Raw genomic sequence first — 19,996 nt, 5'->3', positions numbered from 1 at the left:
TTTAGCAAATTATACGCAACCATTTAAAAGCAACATTTATATTTTAGTGGCAGATTTAGCACTTGAGAGGCTCCAATTGCAATTTAATTTTAAGCCCCCAAGCCCGCTAAATATTTTCAGTACCATTATAGTGTGCATATTACATGAGAGCTTATGCTGTAACAGTCACTTTTGATAAAAAAATTAGTAATAATACAAACACATATACGACTTATTTTAAAAAAGAGTTTATTAATAAAAAAATTACCGCAACGAAAATTATCAGTTTGTTTATTAAACATTTAAAACGTATTAAAATATTTTATTTACAGTAATAAACTTTATTTCTAAAGCAGTGCTGCCATATAATAATAATAATAGATGTAGATTGAAAATAATACATTGATTCAAACTGATTAACAATTATTTTCAATGAAGTTTGTAGAAAATAATGTTGCCCTGTTCCAAATTGAAATATTAAATACTAATAGGAACTTTTCACGCTTTACCTTTACCATATTAATGAATTTATAACCTAATAACCGAACAACATCGTTTTCCATAAACGTCATCGACAATTGACTTAAATGCAATTGAGATAAGGAATATCTTAAGCAATTTGAACTCTTTTGAGAACTGAAAATGATCATTCGCCACTTGCGTTGAAAATATAAATTCTCAAAAATATTTTTAGAATTACTTGCTTGTTCAAAATTGTAAATCGCATAACTGCAGTAAATAATTTGAACATGTCAGCGACCACATTTTCATCTTTTATGAATGCAATAAAATGAACAATTTCATCTTTAAACTTTTTAAATTAAGTAATTTCTAATGCTTTTGAGAACTGAAAATGATCGATCACAACTTGTACAAACAATGCGAATTATCAAAAATATTTCAAAGCTGGTTCTAAATCCTGAAATGTCGATTGCAGACCCTCAGTTAGTAATATGTACATGTCAGCAGCGATGACGATGACATTTTCTTATTTTATTAATGCAATAAAATGAACAATTTCATCTTTAAAGTATTTAAACTCAGTATTGTTTTGATATTTTATTCATATGCTTTCCACATATGCAGTAAATTGGACAGGCATTTTATAACTGAAAAATGCCGCCCAACTGGGATAGTGGTTTGCGACTCTAACTACCGTAAAGGGTCTGATTTCGAATCCCGGATAAGGCATGGATGTTTGTAAAATGTATAGTGTCTGTGAGGCATCGGCGCACTCTAAATATGCGGCGAGAAGTTGATGGTTAGTGGTGAGTTAGGGAAAGAGAGGGTGGAAGACATCGGACCCGTTCCCTCAGGATATTTTCCTTCAAAATTAAGGGCGGAACTGACAGAAGTCGTACTGTCACCTGTATGGTGCGATTAGATGCGAAAACGTCGCGGAAATACATCACGTACGACAATATTGCGGAAAAAACAACGCAAGGCGAAAACATCATCGTAAAAATATCATGGGCAAGAAGAAAGCGAGAAGAAAACATTGAATTTCTGAGACGTAGCATTACAAAACATTAACGTCGAGAATAAAGCGGTTAAAAAAATTCTCAGTTTAAAAACATCGTCGTTGAAAATATCGTGGTAAAAAATAAAGCACCTACAAATCATCGCAGGACGATAACATCTCAGATAAGTGTTTTTTACGCTTTAAATGTTTTAACTTCATTTTCATATAATGACTTATAAACGCAAGAAGGAAAGAGGAATATTTTTAGTTTTATAGTTTTGAATTAAATAATAATTTTTTTCTGAAAAATTAAGAAAGAAATTTAAATTATTCAAAAACTGAAAATGGGCACAAAATTATTGTTACTTGTAGCATTTAACATAATTTCATAATTGGATAATTAATCATGCAGTTTTAAAAGAGGTAATCAGATGCAGCTACTCATCTTGCTTTTTCTAATGATTTTTAAGCTATATTTTTCATGAAAAATTACCAATCAATTTTTGAAAAAGAGATAAATTAATTAATGACATTATTAGTTAACAACACCTAGAATTACTTTTTGCTCATTTTCAGTATTTGAAAGCTTACATTTCCTGTGTTTTATCAGCAAACATTTCAGCAAATATTTCTCATTTCTTCTCACAAATTTTAATTCAAATATGCGAATTTTTAAGTATGAAGACGCATGTTTGCCATATTATCATCATGGGATGATTTGTAGGTGCTTTATTTTTTACCACGATATGTTCGACGATGATGTTTTAAACTGTAATGTTTTAACCGCTTTATTTCCTTTGACGATATTTTATACCACGATGTTTTAGAATGCGATATTTTCTCCTTGCTTTCCTTTCTCCCATAATATTTTGTATGACGACGTTTTCGCCTTGCGTTGTTTCCTCTATGACGTTTTCGTCCGCAGTTATTTTCCGCGATGATTTCTGCAGACACCGTATGGTGCTCAGTCGCAATTTTGCCTGCCTACCACGTGAATTTTGTGGACTTGCTCTCATATCAGGCAAACCAGTTAATCACAAGAACAACAAAATACTTGAAAAATAATTCAGATTTCTATGGTACATTGCATTGTAAATGGCGCTTGCCTAAGCTACAATAATTCACAGATTAGTACATCACAAATAACATTGTGTATGTTTGTCATAAAATTTTGTTGTACAATTAAATATATTTAATTAAATGTTGTGTGTTCAAACTGTTAATTTCTTCTTTTAATTCTGACCTCGTTGGTTTCGGTTTCCCGTTAGTAAATTGGTATCGGTCTCAACATCATGAAAGTTGTTCCTGGCATTTGCGATAAAATTCAGAAGTGATATCAGAAGATTTGTTCCTAGCAATAAATTGTACTGAATGTCTTTTAATAATTTGCTGTTACTATTTTTTCATTTTATTAGCTTATCCCATAAAACTGTTAATAAGGCTGTTTCGTTGAAATATTCTGCTAATATTTTCTCCTTTCATTTGTGTTTCATTATTGGACGTAATAAATTGAGTTAGGGCTTCTTTAATATTCTGATAATTAGATTTTAATCCTGAAACTGCGTCCGCTCTTGATGCCTCTTTAGTGTCACTTGTTCGTTTTCTCTGTGGCGAGTGAGTACAGCGAGTAGATACCGAGAAATACAGGTATAAATTTTAACAAAAGTGAAAGTAATCTTATGCGCTAGGGAAGTCTTCCGCACAACAGTTTCGTATTAAATTTAAGGTACTGTTAGCGCATGATACTTGCGTTGCCGAATTAATATGAGGTTTTATTTTTGCTTGGAATCTCTGTATTTGCCAGAAACATTTATAGACATATATATTATCGTAGAATTATCCCCATACAGTTATTTATATTTCTTAATAAATCTCTTAAAAATCCAAGAACTGCTCTTTATAAAATTAAAATCTTTACTTTCAATATTAATAAAGCCAAATGTTGTCCTTTTATGTTTTTATTTTTGTCAACAAATCTCAAAATCCAAGTGAAAGGATCTATAAGAGCTACATCGGGAGTAGAGACTGCAATAATATCTTTTTAACGATTATAAACTTTGTAATAAACTGCTTTTCGGACTTATATTAATTTGATATTATAATGGTTTTTGGACCATTATAACATCAAATTAAATATTTATTGACTTATTATTATATTTCAATAAATATTTAATACCAATTAATTTTATAAACTCATATACCAATTAATTTTATAAACTCGTCGCATATCATGTGCAATAAATGATTTTTCTGCTCGCAATCTGGATAGCCAAATTTTTGCAAATAAGTTACAGAAAGCTATCGAATTCTTGTAGATACTCATTTACAACTTAAATTTCCTTTTCGATTTGAATCTGTGTCTTTTTTGTGGGCACAAAATCTATTCCTAAAACTCGCCAGTAATTTCCAGTGGCTACGACGCTTTGCAAACAAGTCGCCATTACTTCTGTTCTGAATCAGTTGGCTATCTTAAGTGTGCATTGACACATTTAGTAAATTATAATGCTTTTGTAAAGTCAACATTGATGCTAAATGGTTCCGTTCCGAGAAGTTTCTTCTGAATTTCTGCAGTCCTTTTGAAAATTATGTTTGAGAGTGGGAATACAGTCTATACATTAAAGTATACACATTTACTTGTTTCTAAGTATATCAAACACTGACGAAATTCCACATTGCTATTTATTTTCACAGAGTAAGATTTTAATTCGGAACTATTTATATAATAGGATAGGTTTTTATTTAAATATGCTGCCTTAACGCTTCTAATATCTCCAGTTTTGCAATTTCCTCAGATAAGTTTAGTGGTTATAATGCAATATTATTGAAAAATGTAGCATGTGTATCTTTGCTCTTTGCTATTGTCTTTATCTTTACCGTAGTCTACTGATAATCTATTTTGTTGATCAGATTTATCTTTGCTGTTGTATATCTATATCACACATTGCTGAAAGTTCAGATTCACTTTCGGGTCGTCCGGGCTGCCTGCGTGGGCATTTTCATTGTTTTCTCCGTGTGTATCATGTATACGAGCCAGTTTGCTTTAGAAATTCCTTCACGAAGCCATCCCTCCTCTTAGGCAGATAGCCCTCCAGTGCTTTGCTGTAATTAAATAATCCAAACTAAACCATCGTTTCAGGTTTCCATCTGTGCTTTCTCGCATTCTGTTTCAGCTGGTTCATCAATTCTTCCAGGATCATTTTCTCTTTAAGAAGAAAGCTTTCCGTTATTTGTGTATCTAGAGTAAGAATATGAGTTGATGCAACTAGGCTGTACGTAAATTGGAAACTTACGGAAAGCATTTTTGTTATTTTTCTGACAAAATTTTTACTTATTAATAAAATGTTGTGCTTGCCTTGGAACCTCTACAGGTGCTTAGATATAAGTTTCATATTATCCAGGCTGGCTACAAACACTTAGTTTCTATTTTCACTTTAAGTGAAATGCCGTTAATATGCAAAATACACAGAAAAGTTGTTTTAAAATGTTATATAGAATTAAAATTTAGACTCAAACGCAAAATACTGAGTTGATAATCAACTTTGCTTTGTTAATTTTGGCATTTTCCATATTTTTGCGTAAGAAATAAAGGATAATGTTAATAAAATAATTTATAATGATATCAATAACGTTTTGTCACATTTTTTGGTATAAAAACATTCAAGTAAGAGATGAAAACTAACAAAAAATAAGTGATAATATACCTAATGTTTTCTAAACAGCTTTTCCAAGTAACACTTTTGTGCATTTTTATAACTAAGAGTATATCACTTGAAAATAGAAATTTAATTTATGTAGTTACCCATTATAACATCAAATTAAAATCTAAGAAATTTCATGGTAAGCAAAAATGTTTATGAAGAGTGAAACTTTTTATCAAATCAATAATAAAAGTGTTTCCATGTGTTTTTAACTTACGCAGATATGCTACAGAATAATTCCTATCGATCGGAAAAAAATGAAACTTTAACAATTCCATTTCTTGTACGATAAATAGTCCTAAGCATTTAATATTAGTAATGAGTAGGAAATATAGAATAATTTATCAGCAATGTTACATGGCTAAAATTCTTAAGAATGCACGTAATTAAAAGACATTTATTGATTTTACTGTTTTACCGGTTAGGAAACTGGCAGATCGATTATATAAAAGTATATCCGAATATGTTTTCTCTTACACTACAGCCGAATGCTTTATTCGAGAGGCAGGCGGTACTCTAGGACAAATACAGCTCGAGGCTGTAATCTATTTCCTTTATTAATGAGTTTTAAACTTTTAATTATTTAATATTTTTGACAGTTCTATAATTATTTTGTTCAGCCTACTTTAACATAAAATATGGCAGTGTTGCTAGGCAACGCTACATATTATATAGGGCAGTGGCAGCACACTTCTTTTAAATCACTATGTTTTTTCTCTAAATTTGAAAGACAATTATCTTACATATTGCCGAGTGGCATCACACATGTTTTCTTACTTAGTGGCAACACAAAGCTTTTAAACCACAAAGCTAAATATTTAATCAAAAGTACCTTAAATTCGTACAAAATATGAAGTAAATGAAAAAACAAGTTCAATGTTCTGCTTCGAGGTGCACATGTTCGTGTGGATTGGATTGGATAATTCAGTTATTCAGCAAATCACACGAGGGCTATCTGCCTAAAGGGAGGGATGCTTTCGTGGAGGACTGTCTAAGGGAAACTGGCTCGTATACACGTTACACATGGGGAAAACCACGAAAACGCCCATGCAGCCAGCCCGTTCTCGGGATTCGAACCTCGGACCGAACTACCAATGTTCAGCGACTTTACCGCTCGGCCGCTGGTGGGCTCCATGTTCGTGTGGAGGACTACGTGAGTTCAAAAAGTGGTGGCTTTGTGTGCCGCTGTTTTTTCATAATGCTAGGAATATGTATATGCATAGAGATTATTTATTACTTAACAGCAGAGAAGATTATGTTTAATTATCTTAAAAATAATCTATTTTGGAGTTATGAAAACAAAAACAAATTGTTTGTTACAGAAAATAAATAACATTCGCTGAAACACAAATAAATAAATAATAATAATAGTATATTTGGATGAAATAACAAACGGAGGAACTCAAATACTTTCATTTGAAATATGATAAACGAGTTAACTCCAAAATTAAAGATTCGTTTGCTTGAAAAACTTGAAAGATTCTTTCAGAAACTCTTAAGAACAAATGTTGCTTGTCATGCACATTCTTAGATTCTCTCTTACGGGTATAAAAATGCAAGCGGATAGTGCATGGTTTGCCATCTTTTTTCTTGCATGTAGCCATTTTAAAAGAATGGTTTTCTTCACTGATTCCCTTATATTTTCTCTATAATATACAACATACAGCATAATCATAATATAAATATTTCACATAAATAAGGTAACGGTAGCAATTAGAATATAAACAGGAGTTTTGACAAAAATGTTTTATAAGATTTATGTTTTATTATTATTTTTATTATTGTCATTTTTTAATTTTACTTATATAATAAAGTTCTCAAAAGCAAAATCACTGATTCTAATTGCACAAAACTTCGATTTTAACGAATGTGATAGCTGCGATCGATCTACTAATCCAGTTGTTTAATGTTTGTCGAAGAATTGCTTAGCTTAAAAAGAAGCGAAGCGGCAAAGTCAATAATGCTAAGTCAAAAAAAAAATTTTTTTTTTTCAGTTTGTGTTACCGATTTTGGAGAATGAGGGGGTGTTTTCCTTTCTTGTATTCCTGAGTTTCATTTCCTTGTATTGCATAAAATTTTCGCTTGGTTTAAACATGATTCCTTATTTTTAAAACATATTAAATATCCCCCCTTTTTATATGATTTGTTTCATATTACGTGATATAGCTTTATATTTATTAAAATTATATGTTATTATATTTTATTAAAATTTCATGAACCCTTAGGCAGTCGATACAAATCCCGTTAGCATATTCCACAAGTGCACATCGGTTTAGCCACCGAGGGAGTGGTTTCTAAGATGGACCAATGGGTAATATTAATATTTCTGTCATGTCAGTAATATTTCTGTCATGTCACATGACCTTTCACGTGCTTTAAAATTTAAGCTAGATGGTTGAAATTATTCTGCCATGCAATTTTCTGTACAAAATAATTAAAGCATCGTCGATTTCTTCTGAAACTTTTCATTGCGAAATTAGATCAAATAAAAGCAATTGTGAAGATTTCACTACCTGGTTGAAAGAATTTGAACTAAATACAAACAAATGTTGGATACTCCGCAAAAATATACATGAGAAATATTCCTTAATAAGTGGTAAATAAGTTGAAGAAAAATTATGTCATGAATATAAACATCTGAGCCCAAATGCTATCTTTACATAAAACTATTAATATGAAAAAAATATTTATATCAATTACATATGTAAATAGAAGTCAGGACTTTTTGTTGCAGTCTATATGAAAAAGATGTTCTAATAACCAATGCAGAATTTTATTCAAAGGGAACTTTACTAATTTATATTCGTATACATTTTAGTGTGTTAAATTTCACATTTAATAACTGCTCTCTTACATGTACTGTCTACAGAAGAAATACTCATCAAACTGAATGAATTTATCTTATTCACAACGAATATTTTTAATTTATTCACATATTAACTCTTACTCGTAATAATGGATATAATCAGATAATACACTATATGTAGTCTGAAACTTACACTTTAAAATTCAAAAGAATGCAAGCACTAAAATAAGAAAAACATTAGATTCATTGTAACACTTCCAGTCCAAAAAATTATATACTTGAATTCTCTTAATCCACAGGTGTTGCTAAATGCTAAATATTAGAGGCTAATTGTAGCTCTAGTCATTTTCTCGAAGTAAAAAGCGATAATACGTCGTGAACATCAATCAAAATATTAATGTGTAATAACACTCGCGAAAACATGTCAGCGATTGCGTGATAAAAATCGTGAAAGTGAAATGTCAGCGATTAATTAAACTCATAAAACGAAAGCATTACGAGATTTTCTACTATTACGCCATACATTTATAAGTGGGAAACAAATACAAATTAAAACATAAACAACATACGCTCACAGGCTCGAAGATTTAGCGTCACAAGAGCAATAGAAGCTCATTGGACCGTTTTCGAAACCCCTCCCTCAGTGGCTACGCTGATGTGCACTTGTGAAATATGCATCCCGTTAGGAATCCTTAGGGCTAATGCATCCCTTTCACTAACTCCTTCCTTTCCGATCTCTACGTGACTTGGGTATGTGAAATAAAGTAATCTGACGTCAATGAGCAGGAAATTTTGATTTAATTTTTTCAAAAACAGAAGTTTTAATATTTTTATGAAGATTTACAATAGTTAAGAGAATATTTATAATTATTGTTTTGCAATTATTATTAGTTCGTTTGTAGTAATATCAAACATTATCTTGGTCATGTCAACGATGACCAGTTGGCAATGCTTCTCTTTTCTTTTTACTTTCCTTTAGTCTTTTCTAAAGCTACATAAATCCGCTTAGTAGGAATTCAATAATCATTTTGCAGAGCGTGAAATAAAAGGCAGTACCATCTCTTTCTCTCTCATCTTCTCTACTGGAAACGATGTTGGATTAAAATAAGAAATATCAAGTAATCATAATAACAACCTTGTAGTGTTGTTATTATGACTTAGATCTTTACTATAACTTCTCTTTTCCGTTTCATCACCAGAAATGTAAATCAGTTAGAGAGTATTTAAGTCGAGGTTTTTGAACTGGAAGACACAGCTTGTTTCTGCCTCTACACGAGAGGACTTTCGGCTCGCCGCATATTTAGAGTGCCACCATGCCGCACCAACACTATACATTTGCAAACATCCATTTCATCTCCGCGATTCGAAGCCTGGCCCTTTGGTACCGTAGTAGGCACCCCAAACCACTATACCGTCTGGGCGACTAAATCAAAGTTTTCAATATTAAATGCCACGAATTGTTTGCAGTTTTCGTTACTATTTTAACAAATTTTCTTTAACAGCGATATTTATTTCGGATCATAATTTCCAATGGCTTTCTTTATACATGATATAATATTATATTCACATCAATAGAAGCAATATGTTATTATAAGATACAGAGCGGTGTATTTTTTTACTTCATTTGTTAACATTAACTAAATTATTGCAACATTTTAAAATTAAATCCTTAAATAAAGGTATTGTAACTTTGCAAAATTTTATATTTGTTGTGAGAAAAATTGAGATCTTCTATTGCATACAAAATCTTCTATTGGATAGTGCCTTGACTACTCTGATTGGCTTAATAATTCAATGCAACTTAGATACTAAATGTCGTCAGGCAACATGTCTGCGAAGGAGATTTTACTCTACCACGGAGCAACTTTGTCTCCTTGTGCAAGTGACCCTTAAGGAGAATGAAGACCTTTTTCGCTCATTAAATACAATGGTATTATATTTATTGATTTTGTCTATATAGCAACAAAAGGTTGAAAATACAATCTGTCAAAAATTAAATATTATAAATACTACAGTGATAAATACCCTTATATCTGTGCATTGGGCTCGAATTAAACATTATTATTTCTAAGTTATTTGATTTGCTCTAAGCTACAACATTTTAAACAAATTCGTTAGTATGTCTGAAGCTATTCAATAAAAATCAAATAACTAACATAGATTTTCGTTCATCACGTTAAGATCTTGATTTTTAAGCACTTATTCTGAATTAAAAATACTGATATGGAAATTCAAATCTAAATTAAAATTATTTAGCTACGAATGTTTTACTAGATGTATCTTTTTCCAAACCCTGAATGAAGATTCTTCATATTGTTCTGAAACTTTTGTTACTCTTCCAAACGTATCTCGGGAAGATGAGAAGGTCAAGAGCCATTGAAACAGGATATATTTTCGAGAAATTCAGTTGAATATAGAAAACATTGTAACAAATAATTCGAAATGCAGAAGCTATAGAAAAACTCTTGAACACGAAACTCTGAATATCCTTTGATCCTACGAAAGAACATTTTCATGAGAAACTCAGCATATCCTTTGATTCCTCAGCTGTTTCAAAAAGTTTCAGGAAAAAAGCACAACAATTTCTGGCTGCTAGTCAAGAAAGAAGATCCAAGATCTTTTCTTTTTTTCAATAATATTACTTTTCTGAACAGCATTCTAAACGATAGTAGCAATATAAAATAAACAGAGTACAAGATTGCCTGTAGATGGCGTCAAACAGCTGTATCTGATATAAAGCGGAAAAACTGCAATGCTTGGGCAAAAAGTAAAATAAGTTGCAATAAGGTCAGTAACCAGTACACATATTGTTGTTTACTCCTGTAAATACTTAAATTCATTTGACTGTATTAGAATTTTTATGTTATATTGTAGTATTGTGTGCTATTTTATGTATTTGTTTATTGCTTTATGGGTGATAATTTCAAAGTTTATTTCGTATGTTATTGACATTGTCGCTATATGTATTTTTATACAATTGTTTATTCCTTGTACAGATACATAGATCTTTCAGTTAAGTCCAATAATGTTAAAATTATAAATATAAATCACGTAGAACGCGAGATATGGACAAATATGCTTCTGACGGGCCTCGGCGATTCTCAACAAGCTAACTGTCTGGCAAACGAATTTTTGAAGCTCTACAATAGATTTTTTACGAAGTTTTCAGAAACCTATGTTAGATATAAAGATGAATCTTATAAATACTCCTTCCAAAACGAAGAAGAGTCAACTGCAAGAGTTAGCGATTCAAAGAGAGGTAACTGAATTACGCTTATTCTATGAGTGGTTTGGGGATTTTACGATATTTCAAGCGCACTTAAGAGAAATGACTTAGTACCCATGTTTACATTGAGCTATTTACAGCGATCTATCTTACTATGTGTTCTTATAATTTATAATAAATTGCCAATTTCTTTCACCTCTTCCAGAGTGACTACTTAAAGAGACAGCCACGAATCTATAGTTGACATCAATATGAAGAACACAAGTACTTAGTAGCAGTAAAATTTAACGTGTAATTCTATACGCGAAATTTCGCTCTAAAATTGTTTCTACTTATAAAAAAGCAGTTTGCTTGGTGACAGTGTACGGTTGCTTTCTAATTACAATAACCAGTCAACACTGGCTAAACTTACTAGACTGCCGGACAAGCTTTTATCCCATCTGTAATTTAGAATTCAAATAACTCAAACGAAAACAATAAACATCGTGTGATGCTAAAAGAAGACACACGATTGTTGGTGCTTCAGTTTGAAGTTACAGGAAACTAAAATTCCGCTGTTTGTTGATTGGAGAAAGCAGTGGTAGTTCAATTTTTTACAAATCGATTATTAAAGATCAAGAACTTTCTCCTGTATTAATGCGTTTTCTCACGTACTGCTGCAAATGAAAGCGAACTCATCAACACACCACTACAGCAGTTTGAACCAGATTACAGCGTTTCGTGACAGACTCAAAAAGAATACTAATTAAGGAAGGCAAATAATTGAATATATTGGTAGAAAAGGGAGACAAAAATGTGAAAAAAAATGCTAGCAAAATTTATATTTAGCCTTTTGAAATTAACCCGCGGGAAAGCGCGTGGGGTGTATTATACCCAAACCCTACATAAAAGTGGAATATTCCTAACTTGTGAAACTGAAATTCTGCGCTGCTTTCAGCAGCTGAGTTACTAGTTGTGGTTGACTTTCAGAAGCGCTTTTTCTTTGTGTGTTTCAGAAAAACATTTGTCGGTATTTTGTTGGAACTGGGGTATGACACACCCCACGCGCCTGTTCGTGTAAGTGTTTTTCTAACTGAATATTTAGTTCAGAAATTTATTTCTAGAGTGTAACAGTAAATATTTCTACTCGCAAGTGATTTTAAAGTACTTGACATTAAATTCTTAAAAATTTCTAACTGCACTATGATAAAAAGAATGAGTTCCTATGAACTGGAGATGCAACGCATGTGAGATTTATTAGAAATATTTGAAAGCGATGAAGATTGCATTTCGGAAATTGAAGATGAAACTTCCTTTCCTGCACTAAATGTTGCCTTAATAAATGCTTGAATCATATTACATTCAACTGCTAATCCACCAACCAGAAACAGAAGTCTGTTTTTGAAGGACTTAGCATTACAATTAATGAAAAAATGTATTCAACAAAGAATCAGAGATTAATACTTTTCCAAGAAATTGACGTACTCTATGCAAAACAAAAGCAGAAGTTTCGACGAAGAATTAAAACGAATACATGAAATTCGAAACAACTAAATATGAAAGATGTGATAAATTTTTTGTTCTCGCGCCAAGGACAGAAGAATGTGAAAGCAATGTTTAAAATGTGAAAACATTCTGTGCCAAGAACACATGAATGTATTTCGTTCAAAGTGGGAAGAAATAAAATAAGCATGGTGTATTAGAGATGCAATGAAACTTAGAGGCATGATGTTTATTTTTTTATTATTTTCAGTTATCTTAATTTTAACTCTAAGATTATTTCGGAAATTAATTTTTTGAAACCTAATTATTATTCACGTATTTATAGTACACGAGAACAAAAAAAAAACAGTTTTAAAACTAAATAATACTATTTTTATCATATTTTAAATATTGGGGTATGTGATACCCCACGCGCCCACTCTAGTAACTTTTCTTGGTGCGACTTCCGCCGGGTTAAATGAGCTGTGTAATTTGATAGAATGAAGGTCTATTTAAAATGTCTGTTTTGAAATCTTGTTATGAACTGGTGTTATTTACTCAAGGATTAGGAAGAGGCACCTGACTGTCTTTATGGAGTTAGAATTTAACATTTGCGATAGTTAAAGTTCCGTACAAACTTGCAATACGCTATTCCAGTAATACGTTATTGTGACTTAATTTGTCTGACATTAGCATCAAACCCAGTCTTACAAATTTTAGTTCAGTCCCAGTTTTGAAGAACTTCTACCACCAAATCTGTCGACAGAACTTCCGGTTCTGCACTATTTTAAATGCTCCATATCGCAAAGACATTACACTATTTCTTCTCCGGAAGACGAACCGGCGCAAAGCTTAGGCAGTTGGCTTCACCACTACCATGCCAAACGTGTGACGTAGTATTATATTGTTGAGTTTCTTACGGGTTCGTGGATTTGGGGTGACTAACGACAACAATTGATTGAAGAACGAAACACAATTTATTAGCCAGTATTACTCAGGACAACTCCAAAAACGCGTTTACCGTCGTCGAAAAAAATACGGCGAAAAACTTCGGTTGTTACGTTCTACGGGTTCGCGGATTTGGAGTGACTGACGACAACACCTGACGAAGCATCAAAACACAATTTATTCGCCAGTATTTCACAGAAGAGTTCAAAAGACACTTTTACAATCTACGATAAACAGGCTGATACAATCCTCAACGTAGCCTTCGGGCTATATCAAACTATAACGGTGAAGAAAACTTCACGGCAAAGCAGAAGAGTACAGTTCCCGACTCGGTTCGGTCGTTCTCAGAACTCAACGTACTCTCGAGATTCTTCACGCTACAACTCGCGATGCAGTCGGCGATACACTCGATAGCCTCAGTGATGCACATTCTCGATGCGCAAACTTGCGATACACTGACGAGACACTCTCGCGATGTACTAACTCACGACCAACTCGACACTAGACGACTTCGTTTACAGGCAAGGTTTATATAGCTTTTAATCTGAATTCGAGAACATTCTGGGCCAAACCGGTAAGAATTCGTTCCAGAATGTTCTCCAGCCGTCTATGGCATATCGCCAATTTTGTCCCCAAGTAGGGGATTTTGAGGCAAATTTGGCAACCGTAAATTAGCCTTGCGGGGAAGCTATCTTAACGCGGCTCGGCATATATAATTTGTAACAATATATATAATCAAATCTGCGACCTTGTATTGTTAACCAAGCTATAATATGTAAATCGGGACGCCAACAATGAAGAAGCATCATTTTGATAATGGAAATAAAAGTTCTGTAAAGTATGGCAGTTCATATCAAGAACTACTCGAGTAGATTGTAAAGAATACTGGAATGGTAATCTAAAACAACTCTCATTTCTGCGTGTTCAGAAAAAGAAGTCTTTAAATAAATCTTCCGCTTCAGATGCGCTCATTTTGTGACTCAAAAAAGTCTTCGCTCTCATATTTATGATTTTGTGAATGATTCATATTTAAGTATATCTTACTTAAATTAATCTTGTCTCGCGTTACATCAAAAATTAAAGGTGAACAGGGAAATACGATGGAAATAAAAAAGCAAGGATAATTTTCAGTGAATGAAATTAAGAAGAATGATGATGCAAGCGGAACCTGTTTATCACAGAGGTTTGATTACAAGCAAAAAAACTGTTTTTTTCTAAAGGAATTGGCTTTGACAATGAAGGATAGTTCAGATTATATTTACAGCGATGCAAATATTTTTAAAAACCATCAATTCTTACCAAACTGATTATATGTTGCATCCGCAGTCGAATGTGATTTAGAGTTTCGAGAAACTCAAGTTTTATTATCCAGACCTTGACGTAGATTAGAGAGAAATGCCAATTTTTTATTATCTCATTTTTCATTTCTTTAAATTTTTTTACTTTTATTTTCTGTAAACACTGGCTCAAAGCCGCATAAACTTTAACCTTAAGACTTGCCAAGCGAGGTATATTTCTGTCTCCTGAAAAATTCCGCTTTATCAAAACTTTAATATGATTTAAGAATTGTGCGCTGAAAAATTTATAAAATTAGCTCGGATAACCTCCAAAATCAGATTAGTACATAGCATGGATTTTTTTTAATCATGTAAGAAAATAGAAAAATGTGAAATGTACGAAAAGAGAGGTGTCTAACAAAGTTGTCTGAAAGAAGAGTAGGGAATTTTATATATTATGAATGTGACTAACTCTAATAATTAATCGTAATTTGTGTGTATCAAAGATCGATAAGTTTAAGTATCCTAATTTTGTGATTCAAAATTTAATTTACCCTTAACCTTTTATAAATGGAAAAAGTGTAAATGGGACAAAAATTAAAGGGGTTTTGTGCAAATTTAGGGAAGTGTAACTTTTTAAATCTTAGTGGGAACAACTACTTTGTTAGTTACACCTTAGAAACATAAACTATTTGTCGACATAAAGTCAGCAGAACTATTTGCTCAATTAGTATTTTAATACGCCCAATTTTCTGTGGAAGGCATTTGCAATACTAGAATGATAAATATTCAGAAAAAGGAAAACTAGGAATACAAGCATTTTAAAGGAAAACTAGGAATACAAGCATTTTAAAGGAAAACTAGGAATATTAGCGTTTTAAAGGAAAACTAGCTCTACTGATATGAAACATGAGGAGAATCCCATGCGGCCAGCCCTTCGTGGATTTAAGCCGGGCTTGAACTATTAGTCAATGGGCTTAACACTAGACCAATGATAGGCGTTTTTAAAGAAAAACATACTATGACCCCGATTGTGTATTTTCTGTGTTCCTGTAGTTGCCATTTAGCTCTTTAAGTACAAAACTTTTATCAATATGTGGAAATCTTACATGTACCAGAGGCAGAACCAGAAAGTCCAGAAATTTTTGCACTGGGTTCTTATTACATTAATTAATATTTATAGCCTTTAATCAAAGTAGTTTCTTGTAATTCATGTTTGCAAATAAAAGTTGCAAAGCTATCTTGAATAAAATTTTAATTCGTTTCGTTTTAGGTTTCCCATTATGCATTTCTTGCCGAAGTCAACATTTGAAAGGTAAGGAACTAGATTTTGTTTTTAATTACTTTTAACTTAAGGTATGCAGTTAATAAAGTATTTTGTGTGACATGTAGCATCGATTTTGAATGATTTGTTTACAGATTATATGAAAACATAACGGATTTTATTCCATATTTCCTATCACCTTTACTCAAGATTAGCGTAATCATTAGCTGTTAGCCAAATATATGCCTAAATATTTTCAAAGATTTCGCAAGGTAAACAAAAATTATTTTCTCTCGCTACTTATTATTTTTTTACTTGATTATCGGTTTTGTTCCGTTTAATCCGTAGTTATCTCATGTGGGCGTTAAGGAGATTTGGGAAGACGGGTGAGTACCACCGGGTGAGACGGGTGATACCAGGACAGTAGGAGGCATTCAGAAAGTGAGCAATAAAAAAAAGGTCGAAACATTTGGTTGCCTAAATAGTTTTTAACAATTAACCTGTTTCAATGATCAAATGAAAGAGAAACATATCAATGTTAAATTTTAAATTAGGCAAAAAAGCAATTTTTCTATCATAAATTTTGGATAAAACTCTACCAAGGGCGAATCCTTATCCCTTTTCTTCAAAAGCAAAACTTTTTTTGGCAAAAGAGGACACCTAGATACTTAAACTATTCTAGCTTGAGCATTAAATATTTAGAAAAAAGACATAGGTTTTTACCTCAGTAGTCAAACTTGTAATAATAGGGAAACCTAATGAAAGGAGAGACGACCATTTTTACACCGAAAGCAAGGGATGGAGCAAACCGAACACGAATGTAGAATCATCTATCATCTAAAATATTAATAAATAGTGAAAAACTAAAGTACTAGAATCCTGAAAGTGGATTGGAAGTAAAATTCAAAAAGCGTTAGGAAGGATCGGATTGTAAGTCTAATTCTAAAAGCTCTAGCAAGAATTGGATGAAGATTAATGCCATTAGAGTCGATAAAGTTTCAATCAAAATCTTCAGTAAAATAAAGTTTGCTAATTTGAAATATTTAAGTATTCAATTTATAGGGTTCCAATCTTATATTTACAGCTATGTGTGGAGAACCTTGAGAACTGGTAAGCGAATAATCGCTTTAGCTCAGGAAACAGAAACGTTAACTCAAGAAGTGTTAATTACCCTGTATTTCTCAAAACAAATATTAACAGATGGCCCATTCTCAGGACGTACAGAAAAGCCTCCATTTGGGCTTGAACTCAAGCATACTAAGAAATACAATTTAACTAATGCTTACTAAAATGCTATAGCCGAAGCTATCAAAATTCTACAGGAGATACATTTGATATAAATAGGATTACATTTGATGATAAATAGGAAGATATCTCCTATTTGACATTATTGGTAAAACTGCAAATTCCAGAAACCCCGACTTAAACTCACTCTTGATGAGAGAAGCAATTAAAGCATTCATTCAATTCACTGACTAGGAGGAATGTTATGAATGTTTATGTCAAATTAGTGGAGCATTTTTATAAAAAATTACTTTTGCTGCTGATTTCACTGACATTTCTGTGGCAAGCATAAATCGCATTATATCCGACTTGAAATTATCGACTCCAGAAAAAACAATTTCTGGAAGTCGGTACATGCAAACCCGAATCAAACGACATGATAAGCTAACTTTAGCAATAATACGAGGAAAGGTTCACGGTTTCTTTAAGGGAATGATCCGTGAAAAGGTCATTCTAGCCTTCTCAGGTTAGATTTTTGTGAGGTATAGCGCGATCATATGACACCATCGAGAAAGTGCAGTGTTGCCACCTCGAGTTCGCAAAAATATTCTGCGCTGGATACTTTACATTTATACAGGGGTCAGTATAAACAAACCACACACAAAAAAAATCTAGATATTTTTACCTTCTCACTTTTTTTTGTTTAGTTAGGCCAAATGTCTTAGTTCAATTAATTATGAAGCTTCTACAACAATTCGCGGCGCCCTGTTTTTTCTTTAGTTAAGCCAAGTGTCTTAATTCAGTTAATTATAAAACTTTTACATCTTGCGGCGCCTTTGCGAAGAGGCCGCGGTGCACAGCTTGGGAACTGCAGAACTAGTAAACCAAATTTGTATCACTTCCTTGAAATGTGATTCTTTTTAGAGCGGAATAATACATGCTATAAAATTTAACCTAAATTACCCTAAAGTCTATTAATTCTCTCCGCTCGATTCTCAGAAATGAAATGGCTTTATGGGCGTTTCTTTCATTAATAAATACGGATGCACTAAAGTCTTCTTTTAAAGTCCTCTGTGGCGGTCCTGGATGCTACGCTTGCTTTCCGTCTTCGTCTGTTGATGTGTGCATCTATTAGCACAGATGACGGTGGGGTCTTAAGACGCCTCTCGTCCGTTAAGATGATAAATACCTTTGGGACTCGATCGGATATCTGTTCCATTCGAGCTAATACCTTACCGCTATCCCAAAAGCTCACCCATACGATAATTTTGGGTAGAGCTGTTTCGTCGTAGTAGCACCTGTTTGGCTTTCTTTAAAAACTCCATCTTCAGCAAAGAGGGCATCAGTACTTGAACATAATGACATGTGAACTAAGAATTTGTTAAAATTTATAAATCATTTAGGATAGTTTAAATTTAACAAAACATTGGTTCCAGCAATTCATCACTCATTTTAACAAAAATAATTTTAAACGTTTTAATTTACTAGCTCGATTGCCATTTCAAAGCTCTGTCTTAAACAGAACTGTCTCAGATTCTCTTTCGCTTTGAATTTATTGCGCGAAATTTGTTTCCCAACTTTTTGAAAAAGAACGTTAATGCTCTGTAAGCAGGAACAAACCGGGTGTAAAATGTTCTGTCCGATTTTATTCTGCTATGCTATTTCACGACTTCCTTAATTGTTTTTCAGACAGAGTACTTGGCGTAATTACATTATTTGGCTTGTTTTGTATTCAGGAAAGGGGAATTCTGCGTGGCATTCAATTTGAATAATAAACAGCCCTCACAGACTTGAGAGCCTAATTGGTAAATTCCTTGTTTCGTTTTGTCTAGAAATCAAGTAAGAATACGGTATGCAATTCCCATGAGCCATGAATTCATAAGTTCTCAGTGATTCTCAAAATTTCAATAAGTGAATGAATAATTCTCTTGTAAATGACTTTCAAATTATCACCATATAATGAGCTATCCTTTACTTCTTCTTTAGGAAATTCAAAACTATTCTTATCACAAAACCATATTTCAAAAGCACGGCTCAAAAAAAAAATATACATTAAATTCATAAGTAAAAAACATCGTTTTTATAATTTCCTCTTTACTATTCACTGTTTGATAAAAATGTCTGGTGAATATCAACACAATTTGGGTGTGAATTTTTAATTCATTTTTTTAAGAATGATAGTATATTTTAAAGAAGAAAAATATATTTTGATAAAGCACCAAATTCTCTTAATTTGGTACAAATCTTTACTTCTTCTATGTTGGAGAAAATGTGATTTTTACATCTCTACAGTTAATTTTTACATAACTTAATTATGAGTTATGCGCTGTACAACGAATAACTTAATCTCTTTGAAAAACAGTTAAATATACATCTTGAAATAGAGTCGTAAAATGTTCATTGTTTACATTGCTGATATCTTCGCAGTATATATGTCGATATATTTTCATAAAATTATTCAGTGTGCAGCACGTTCATAAAAAACTTTACGCAACTTTCATTTCTGTAGCCGTTGGTCGTAGACAAACTTTAAGCTATAGAAAGGCTTTAAATAAGGAAAATACTCAGGTTACGGTATTTTTAAATTTAAAAAATCAATTTTGTAAAATTTACAAAGTCTAACTTTGTATACGGTACTCTGGAACAAATAA

The 19,996-nt window shown here is 32.4% G+C and overlaps 1 protein-coding gene across 5 annotated transcripts in view; it reads left to right on the top strand.

Moving 5' to 3' along the window:
• The window catches only part of LOC118192271 (atrial natriuretic peptide-converting enzyme-like), a 1,449,396-nt gene that overhangs the window by 822,202 nt on the left and 607,198 nt on the right, over positions 1 to 19,996 (top strand). For all 5 annotated transcript variants that reach the window (XM_085809975.1, XM_085809976.1, XM_085809972.1 and 2 more), the window contains one exon: positions 16,131 to 16,172. In XM_085809975.1, coding sequence (XP_085666101.1) covers positions 16,141 to 16,172 — 32 coding nt within the window. In that variant the 5' untranslated portion in view covers positions 16,131 to 16,140. The remainder of the gene's footprint in view (positions 1 to 16,130; positions 16,173 to 19,996) is intronic.

The sequence above is a fragment of the Stegodyphus dumicola genome, chromosome X2 (genome assembly GCF_044657685.1).
Source record: "Stegodyphus dumicola isolate Sdum_Otavi_A_Nest chromosome X2, ASM4465768v1".
NCBI classification, from domain to species: Eukaryota; Metazoa; Arthropoda; class Arachnida; order Araneae; family Eresidae; genus Stegodyphus; species Stegodyphus dumicola.
The sequence above is the reverse complement of the archived record's forward strand: the minus strand, read 5'-3'. Positions and strand labels throughout refer to the sequence as shown.